General features: G+C 37.5%; 1 protein-coding gene across 1 annotated transcript in view; it reads right to left on the minus strand.

The window, feature by feature from the left end:
- LOC103511486 overlaps positions 1-10,887 on the minus strand; it is a 40,252-nt gene that overhangs the window by 27,724 nt on the left and 1,641 nt on the right. Inside the window, exon 2 of the mRNA XM_017445007.2 lies at positions 8,043-8,231. Within this exon, the coding sequence (XP_017300496.1) occupies positions 8,043-8,231 (189 nt within the window). The remainder of the gene's footprint in view (positions 1-8,042; positions 8,232-10,887) is intronic.

Consider the following 10,887-nt stretch of genomic DNA (forward strand, 5'->3'; position numbering starts at 1 on the left):
GCATACTTGTATCTTCGAAATTCCTCACTTTCTTCCTCAAAACTACTTTCGGGCCTAAGAATGGTTATCCACAACAGAACTATACTCTCTTGTCCAGTCTTCCTTCCTCTTTCTTTTAAAGTTCGCATCTGATATTATTCTGTTCGAATATGTCTGCTCCAATGCTGTATGTTGATTATAGCTTCTCAGTGTAATGTATCCAAAGTTAATAAACCAATCACAAGGCAGAATTTTACACTTCGATCAAAAAATGCTGCATTCTGATTGGTTGATTAATTTTAATCACTGATCATCTCAAAGTATGTAAGTAATCTGAAGATTCTCGAGGTGTTTCAGACTTTTATGGGAAATTTCGCAAAATATTCAAGCATCAGGTACTTTGAGATCAACCATTGCTTTGAGATACAAAAATTGGGTTACTCGGTAATTGTGCAGGCGTGAAGTAAACACTTGAAAATAACGTAAACATTGGTCTGCAGATCGCTCTAATAGCATTAGGTCATAATAAGATTTGAGATGCTCATATCGATTGGTGAAACTGTTACCTACCTACTCCATACGCCTGAACAGATTATAGTATTATTAACAAAAGAGTCTGAGTGAGGTCTACAGTTCACAGAACTACTATAGTAATTATTATGTAGATATCAATAAAAGTACCTACATGTAGGTATCACATTTTACCATTTTTAAACATAGTTTATCTGTTTTTATTTTCTTTTTAACCGTTTAGAATTTACAAGAAAAGATTTTAGTAACTTATTGTTCTCATGAGAATGAGTGGGCCTTGTTACATCCAGAGATATCTGTATTTTTATGCACTTTTGTAAATTGAATCCTGAAACTTTGAGGCACTAGCATAACGGCACTAGCATAACACAGGTACCATGCTTGGGCTGTGATACCAAAAGGTTTAAAAATTATTAACACCCAACAAAAAAACAGGTTACTCCTGAGTGGGCCTTGTTACATCCAGAGATATCTGTATTTTTATGCACTTTTGTAAATTGAATCCTGAAACTTTGAGGCACTAGCATAACAACCATTTTTAAACATAGTTTATCTGTTTTTATTTTCTTTTTAACAGTTTAGAATTTACAAGAAAAGATTTTAGTAACTTATTGTTCTCATGAGAATGAGTGGGCCTTGTTACATCCAGAGATATCTGTATTTTTATGCACTTTTGTAAATTGAATCCTGAAACTTTGAGGCACTAGCATAACACAGGTACCATGCTTGGGCTGTGATACCAAAAGGTTTAAAAATTATTAACACCCAACAAAAAAACAGGTTGCTCTTTTTGTTATCATGAACCCCAATACCCTATAGAAATGTCTAGATAGGTATATGTCCTCTTTATTTTTTACCATTGATCTAAAATCAATTTTTCAATTCACCTAAATTATCAAGGGATTCCATGTAAATACAAAAGGGAATAGACCATAGGGGAAGAAGAAGATGACATCAGTAGGTATTGAGAGTAGTCAGTACATAGTTATAGTTACCTACTTACCTAATGCCCTGAATATCATCAGTAGGTATTGAGAGTAGTCAGTACATACAGAGTGTTTCAAAAGTCCGGGGACCCCTGAATATTTTTTGAACGGCTAAAGATGGGAAGCTGAAATTTAGGGTAGTGATTTTTAGCCAACACCTGGGAGCAGCCTAAGACGCGTTTCGTTCTTATTGGAACTTATCAGTTAGACATAGCTCTCAGGTGCTGGCCAAGAATTTGGAAGTGATATTTATACTTCAGAGATGGAAATTGTGGAGAAACGAGAACCTGCGTTTTCTATGTAAGATTTTATTTGTGTTGAGTGTTGTTGTGAGCGCCACACCCCTTTGGAGGTCAGAGAAATTTTCTGAACAAAATACTGATGTGAACAAAATACTGATGCGAGTGAGATTTAGTGTTGGGAATAATCGATTATGATAATCGATTAATCGATTATTATTGATAATCGTAATCGTAATCGATTATAAAAAATAATCCAATAGAACTTCATTAAATTAAAAAAAAAACCTACCTAATCCAGTTGAGTTGGAAGGTAGCATGTAAGAGCTAGGTCGCGGGTTCGATTCCTGCCCGGGGCGAACTTTATCCTAGGCATATGAAGCCTAATAAAATACCTAGCTGAATGGTTAATAAATATGATTAGTTTCCAGAAGAGAGGCAGGGGGCGTCAATGTCTATATTCAATTTAGCCATAAGTTTCCGTTTAAGTTGCCGAACAACTTTCAATAGGTAGGAGGTAGGGACCTACTGAGTAACAAGTTAGCTTGGCTACTGAACGTTGAGGTTATGAAAAGTTGAAAACTTGAAAAGTTAAAATAGTTATTATTATTAGATTAGTTAAATAAGATTCCGATCCAAAGTTGAAGTTACAAAAGATTTTCCAACATCTCATTTCTCATTTTAACTGTTTTACTTTCTACTTGCAAGACAAGAAGGAACTGAATCAGAATATGGAATAGGTATGTTGGAAATAGAAATGTCTCTATTTATGCTACTATTTGCTACCTATTATGCTAGCCGGGATTCTGAAAAATACCTTATCAAATCACAAGTTAAAATTCCATACTGATCCACACCCATAAAATACCTCGTTCCTTATGATCTTTTGAAAGTTGTGCTGCCTTCCAAGCTCAAATCGGAAGAAAAATCAAATATAAAACTCAAATACAACTTTAGCTATCCATCTCTTGTAGGCAAGGTAAAGGTACTTATGTACGTACCTATAGCAGGCTACCTTCTGATATTGTTTCATATTAAGGCAGCTCCGAGTATTAGAAATTAAATGGAGCAAGAGCAAATAAAAACTACTTGCTCGAAACTAATAGAGGAAATTAAAGAAATTGAAAACTCATAGAGATCCCAGAGATGATAACAATTTGTATGTAAAAGAAGAAAAAGAAAAAAAAGACACTGCCTGGAGCAAATTTAATATAAAATTTTGTTTCTTTTCTCCTCTTCCTCCGACTGATAAGTAATATGGAAAACAACCGCGGGCGAACGAGATTAAAAGCCAATCAAAAGTCTTTGCATGAAAGCAGACGAAGAAGAAAATTTTCGAACAAGAAAAAAACAACAAAAAATTGCCTGAAACTATGGAGTTGTTGTTAATGTTGCTGTGATATGCGGGGAGTGTTGTTTTGAATATCACCACCACGGAGCTTATTGGCATTATAGCACGACGAGATTTATGGGCATCCTGATTATGATGTACGGTCGTTTGCAAATACGATACGAACAATCAAACCACCGTATTTTGAATTTCAAAATCTTTATTGGGAAAATGATGAATGAGGATCCAAGATGTTCGTAACTACGTATTTGTGGGATGAGGTAGCGCAAAACGAGTTTTTTTATTTTATCAATTTAAATTATAATTTAAACATGGGGGAGTGACTGAGTCCAAAATGAGCGCTGGTCTTTCGAGGTGCAGTCTTTCAGTCCTAACAGGTTTGCAATTTATGCCCTGTTTAATCCTCTGCCTTGCCGCCGGACATGTTTGTATGGATGTGGGTCTTCACAAACGTTTCTGGTTCAAATAAGAATTCGTCTAACGAAGTAAATACTCATGTTCACCTAGGTTTCGCGTTGGAGTTAGATGGGACATCCAGCCTTGGATGAAATCCAAACCTGTCCTAATACAACCAGCCAGAATATCAGCCATTTCGAAAGCATTCTTGAGTTCAATGTGGAGTAAATACACTTCCTTATGAGTTAGGTATTTTTGCAAGTATGTGATGGAATCTCTCTTCTAATAACAGGCACACTTCTGGATTCTATTATTAATGATCGAGATTTATCAGCTGGATATATACTTAATGCCGCTTTGACAGATGATGCTTTAACATCCATATGAGTAGGTAGATGTCCATTATTTTAGACACAGAAGCATGGATGTCTAGGTTTCGCGTTGGAGTTAGATGGGACATCCAGCCTTGGATGAAATCCAAACCTGTCCTAATAACCAGCCAGGATATCAGCCATTTCGAAAGCATTCTTGAGTTCAATGTGGAGTAAACCCATTGGAAATACACTTCCTTATGAGTTAGGTATTTTTGCAAGTATGTGATGGAATCTCTCTTCTAATAGCAGGCACACTTCTGGATTCTATTATTAATGATCAAGATATATCAGCTGGATATACTTAATGCCGCTTTGACAGATGATGCTTTAACATCCATATGAGTAGGTAGATGTCCATTATTTTAGACCAACCAGCCAGGATATCAGCCATTTCGAAAGCATTCTTGAGTTCAATGTGGAGTAAACCCATTGGAAATATACTTCCTTATGAGTTAGGTATTTTTGCAAGTATGTGACGGAATCTCTCTTCTAATAGCAGGCACACTTCTGGATTCTATTATTAATGATCGAGATATATCAGCTGGATATACTTAATGCCGCTTTGACAGATGATGCTTTAACATCCATATGAGTAGGTAGATGTCCATTATTTTAGACACAGAAGCATGGATGTAATATTGTATTCAAGAAATCAATTTTTCAGAAGGCATGTTTGAACAGTTTTACAGTTTGTTAATACGTGCAGTAAGACAGTGGATATATTTTATAACTTACGAAATATTATCCTGTAGAACTTGATCGTGGTCTAGTAAAGCATCTAACCAAAGATACTAGATGTCACATTATGCATACTTGTATCTTCGAAATTCCTCACTTTCTTCCTCAAAACTACTTTCGGGCCTAAGAATGGTTATCCACAACAGAACTATACTCTCTTGTCCAGTCTTCCTTCCTCTTTCTTTTTAAAGTTCGCATCTGATATTATTCTGTTCGAATATGTCTGCTCCAATGCTGTATGTTGATTATAGCTTCTCAGTGTAATGTATCCAATTAATTGGCCATCAGTATAAAGTTGTTGATTACGACACCTGTGCTCCAGTAGCTACCTGAGTTACACCTTTCATCTCGCGCTGTACGGATTTGATGTATTTCAACATTGGTATTATTATCATCCGTAGGATTGCTAAACGTTGTGTACGAACCTCCATTATGCTTAATTTTATATTATGTTTGCTTTGGTCAGAGTTAATTTTAACAAACTGAGCACGTTTGTGAAGTCTTCATAATGTAGGACTTGAAACTTTATGATACAATACCATCTTTACTATTTTTATCTCTTATAATTGTTGGGTTATGTTTGTTCTTTATCATCATATCTAGCAAATTAATTCACCTGAAGATCTGTAAAGACCGGAGGAGATACAGCACATTCTACAGTAGTAGTTGAAGCTATAAGTAGGTAGGTAGTATATGTATGTATTTAGTTGGCAGATAAATTATTCAACATAAAGGTACAACACACAGGGCGGTTCACAAGGAGTTCCAAGTGGTCCCTTTTGCCCTGAGCCCGGGCTCCTCAAAGGGGCCCACAACCAGTTTTTCCCCCAAAACTGGGGAAAATAGAGAGTAATCCAGCTAAAGCCTAAAGCCACCTAGTATTCTTGTTCGTAAAGAAATAACAATACGTCAAAATTTATCGGAGTTATGGTAGGGGTTGAAATGCTTCGATATATTTCATGTACAATACACAGACTGGCGTGCTGAGACCGGAACTTGGCGGTGCGCACTGCCGTGTACCTGGATTGTAGTGAAGACGGGCTGAATTTTATTATTCTTGGAGACAGTCCCCCCGGTCCATTTAACAGTAAACGACCCTGTCACCATTGACAACGTGCATAATACAGGGAATTCTACTCTACTGGCATATCGCGAGGCGTCAGATTAGGCATACCTGAGGGGGAGGGCACCAGATAGCATGAGTGATATGATTAATGCAGTCCCGAGAGATAAATCTCCGCCAATATAGCAGCTCGTTATTTACCAGGCCAATGAGCATATCACAAGATTTACCAGAAGAATGGCAATGCTTGCCTGCTTAACAGTGCTTACTGCCAAATAGAATTAAATTGGATGATGATTGTCGAGCGAACATTGGATGTGAACAGTAAAATCGAGGAGGTCATGTATGTATAGAAACGAATGTTGAAGAGCTTCTCCCAACTTTACACCCTCCCTCATTTACGTCCTCATCCGTCGAAATACCAAGCTGGAAGACCAAGTAGAGAGACATGTCGTACGACCAACCTCAGTATAGTCTATGTGGCGAACTTCGAATCCTAGGGTTCGAAATGCCAAGCTGGAAGACCAAGTAGAGAGACATGTCGTACGACCAACCTCAGTATAGTCTATGTGGCGAACTTCGGATCCTAGGGGTTGTTATTACTATTAGTTTTATGTCGCTAATGGTTTTATGCCTAGCATTTGTATAGTAGTTAAATTCATATAACTTTGACTGTAGTCTCAAGAAAGGCCTTTGACTATAATCTCAAGACTATTAGTTTTATGTCGCTAGTGGTTTTATGCCTAGCATTTGTATAGTAGTTAAATTCATATAACTTTGACTGTAGTCTCAAGAAAGGCCTTTGACTATAATCTCAAGAAAGTAGCCGTTTGGCAGTTTGACCCAAGCACCGAGTGTTCATACTAATTGTTGCTCAAGTGACAAAGTCACATGCTTCTCCCCAAGTCTAATGAACTGTAATAGTGTAAATCCTAGGGGTTGTTACTATTAGTTTTATGTCGCTAATGGTTTTATGCCTAGCATTTGTATAGTAGTTAAATTCATATAAATTTGACTGTAGTCTCAAGAAAGGCCTTTGACTATAATTTCAGGAAAGTAGCCGTTTGGCAGTTCGACCCAAGCACCGAGTGTTCATACTAATTGTTGCTCAAGTGACAAAGTCACATGCTTCTCCCCAAGTCTAATGAACTGTAATAGTGTAATATGATAATCTGCTTTGTGATAAGCTTGACTATTTAACAAGACGTGTACATTTGGCATTATATGAGAACAGTACCTACAAGTACGAACCATTACTAATACTCCTCTATTCAAACGTTCCTTTGAAATCTGCCCTTATGACCTTCGGATTAGCTACCTTTGGAGGGCTCTAGAACTGTGCCAATCTGTGCCATACTGCACAATTATACATAGATTTGATGGCATGTAAATGTAAAATAGACAAAAGGCAATAAAAAGGATTTACTAACTGCTTTCATAAGAAAGATGTTTTGGATACTCAGCCTCGTGCCAAATGGTGTGAAGAAGAGACGAATTGACCCAGTGTGAACTTTAGGTCAGCGCTACTTAACTGATCGAAAACACAACTTTAATATACCACATCCACACCTCTGGATACAGCATATGCAAAGTCACACATAGGTATAGCCAAAGCTCTATAGCAAGTCCTCAGACCAAGTTTTCTATCAGTCGTTCTGATCTTATTGATATGTTCCTCTCGGTAGGGTGTCAAGACATGAGTCCACATCTTCAACAGACATTGCACTGGTCGTAACAATAAACACTGGCGTTGGGAAGTGCAATAAAAAGTTTAATGGTTACATTACACGTCCACACACACTTCACATGTTGCAAATCTAGTTGGAAGAAACCATGTTGGTGATAGATAACCAGAACAGGATGAATGTGGTGATGCTGGTGGAAAGTTCAAACAACTGCTGCTTCTGCTATTGTACGAGCACATTATGATGGTATTGATAGTTTTACAGGGAAATAACGCTGCGTGATATCAATATGGATTTGCTCAGAGACAACAGCACCAAACCTATCAGTGATCAAATAAGTTCAGTAGAAGACTTGGATCTAAAAAGTTATTGGACGATCACTCACAATGAGTTGAGCACTTTATTAACTTTTATATCATTTTGAGCTATCGAGTACATATTGTGACATTGTCAGTGACTTCCTTTATAAGCATATTTTGTTTAATATCTACAAGAAAATATTTCAAGAATCGAGATCGTTTCACCAAATGAAATACTTCATACTAGATGTACCTACGTACCTACATATCGTAGCAAATTTCTAATAGATAGAGCCTATAAAAAAGTGGCAAACGAAAGAGGGGAAAGACTCAAAAAGGGAACTTTACCTATAAAAGGAGGGGAGCCTATAAAAATTTGACAAGCCAAAGAGAGGACTTACTTTGTGAGAGTTTCTAGTGACGAGGTGTAGATCGTGCCGCCCACATCAATGTGAACGGGGGCTGTATAGCGGGAAGCCGCGGCCACACAGGGGATGCCCGTGATTTTGTGGTTGAACGCTAGGGGCGCTGGTGGGGTGGGTGTCGGCGAGGACGAATTGGACATGGTGGGAGACGTGGCCGGAGAGTTGCTGTGAACAGAAGTAGAAATGCGAGTGGTTAATTGAATCGGTAAAAGGCAGAGCCAACGAAGTCCAAAAATCGACTTTTTGAGTACCTACCTATTGTATATCGTTGGAAAGAGCGCGAAAATATCTAGCTATTGGTTGCTAACTTCACATTAGTGTTGCATTGAAATGAGAGCAAAGACAAAATGTCTATTTCCATTTAAACTTTGAATACCCCTAAATTTAGACTCCATATATCTCAAAACACTTTTTTCTGGACTTGGTCCGCTCAGCCTCTTAGCCATTCAGATGAGAATTGAGAGAGGGATCATGTGGTTGCATATTATGTACTTAGCATAGGAAACGAACTCCTGTAGTATAGATTGTAGCTATGCCGTTTCTGAACTCTTTATAGAAACGGAAGCCATCTATTAGATTCAGGCAACTGACGTAAGGAGGATTTTTTTGTACTTACATAAATTTCCCTAAATGATGAACGAATACCTAAATCACATGAACGTCTAGGACTTCTAGGGCAGCCATTATTAATAAGGACGAAACGCGAAAATATCTATCTATTGGTTGCTAACTTCACTTTAGTGTTGCATTGAAATGAGAGCAAAGGCAAAATGTCTATTTCCATTTAAACTTTGAATACCCCTAAACTTAGACTCCATATATCTCAAAACACTTTTTTTCTGGACTTGGTCCGCTCTGCCTCTTAGCCATTCAGATGAGAATTGAGAGAGGTATCATGTGGTTGCATATGTACTTAGCATAGGAAACGAACTCCTGAAGTATAGATTGTAGCTATGCCGTTTCTGAACTCTTTAAAGAAACGGAAGCCATCTATTAGATTCAGGCAACTGACGTAAAGATGGTTTTTTTACATAAATTTCCCTAAATGATGAACGAATACCTAAATCACATGAACGTCTAGGACTTCTAGGACAACCATTATTAATAAGGACGAAACCGCAGGAGTTTTACTGAAAGCCTGGACTGCCTGGAGGGTCTAATACCTACGAGAGATCCTGCTTAGATGATTTTTGTACATAAATTTCCCTAAATGATGAACGAATACCTAAATCACATGAACGTCTAGGACTTCTAGGACAGCCATTATTAATAAGGACGAAACCGCAGGAGTTTTACTGAAAGCCTGGACTGCCTGGAGGGTCTAATACCTACGAGAGATCCTGCTTGGACAAGTTCTAAATAATTGTAAACAAACTCGAAAAGAGATTTAGAACACATTTCTGTTAATCTGATAGTTGTCCATTAGGCTGGAGGCTACCTAGGCTTGTACAATACTAAACTAACTCTTACCGTGTCTTTACATTCAGTGTACGAACAGAATTATGTATTCTGAAGATTGTATAGAATACACATCAGGTACTTAAGATACAGTTACAGATGATGGAATAGGCTGGAGGCATTACATCTAATCTAATTGATATGTGTGATCTGTATATTTATTACATCTTGCCCAACTAATAAACAAAGTAAAAAACGCGTAGGATTCTAAACAAACACTAGAAAAAAATAAATGCTTTTAAAAGATATAAAAATACAGCGGAGTAAAGAAGTCCAGTGAAGTAAGCTTGAGAGAAATGATCCAGACATGAAGTACATATCACATCCATGTAGGCCTTGGATTCCTTGGATTAATGAGACCAAGGAGAGATTATTCAAATGTGTAATTCTTTGTGGCAGAAGAAAAGTGATTCAGGTAACAGGTTTGATACAGCGGAGTAAAGAAGTCCAGTGAAGTAAGTTTGAGAAATGATCCAGACATGAAGTACATATCACATCCATGTAGGCCTTAGATTCCTTGGATTAATGAGACCAAGGAGAGATTATTCAAATGTGTAATTCTTTGTGGCAGAAGAAAAGTGATTCAGGTAACAGGTTTGGATACAAGACTTTCTTTTTAAAATAGAACAGAATACTTTGTTTATACTGTGAGCGGACTTTAAAGTCCCTTAACTCTCGCTGTCTAACAGTTTTAGGTCTTAGATCAAGGCTACATGAATACTTAATCCAAGATCGGAGCCTAAAATCAGCAGTTAATTTCACTGACCGCACAGGGCATCGATCCGAGGCCTCTGCATTCCAGGTCCTATAGCGACCAAGGTCTTGAGCAGGTCAAACTCATAGGTATACTAATATAGTTGGATCACATTACGCATTCAGAATTCAATAGCATGCCAGGTATGCTACGGAATAGAGCTGTAGCCATGCTATACAGAAGTGACCACCTAATTTTGACCGCACGCAATTTAATTAATAAGGAGAAAGGAATTCGGTAACGTACCTTAACCAAATATTTGTGTGTGTTATGAACTTAAACCTCTAAATTTTATTACTATTTCAGAAAAAGCAGGGGAGTTAGTATTGTGGACAGAGGTCAGCAGCATTGTAGGTGGCACTTTTAAAGCTTTGAACCGATCAGGGCCGGGTTAGCTTCTAAATACAAATTGAAAATCGTACAAACTTTAAATCTAGGCTTGTACAATACAAAACTAACACTTATCGTGTCTTTCCATTCAGTGTACGAACAGAATTATGTATTCTGAAGATTGTATAGAATACACATCAGGTACTTAAGATACAGTTACAGATGATGGAATAGGCCCCTGTATTACTTTCTATTACCCTTACGTATAGGGAACCTATA

This window comes from Diaphorina citri, unplaced genomic scaffold (genome assembly GCF_000475195.1).
Source record: "Diaphorina citri unplaced genomic scaffold, Diaci psyllid genome assembly version 1.1 scaffold720, whole genome shotgun sequence".
In the NCBI taxonomy this organism is placed as follows: Eukaryota; Metazoa; Arthropoda; class Insecta; order Hemiptera; family Psyllidae; genus Diaphorina; species Diaphorina citri.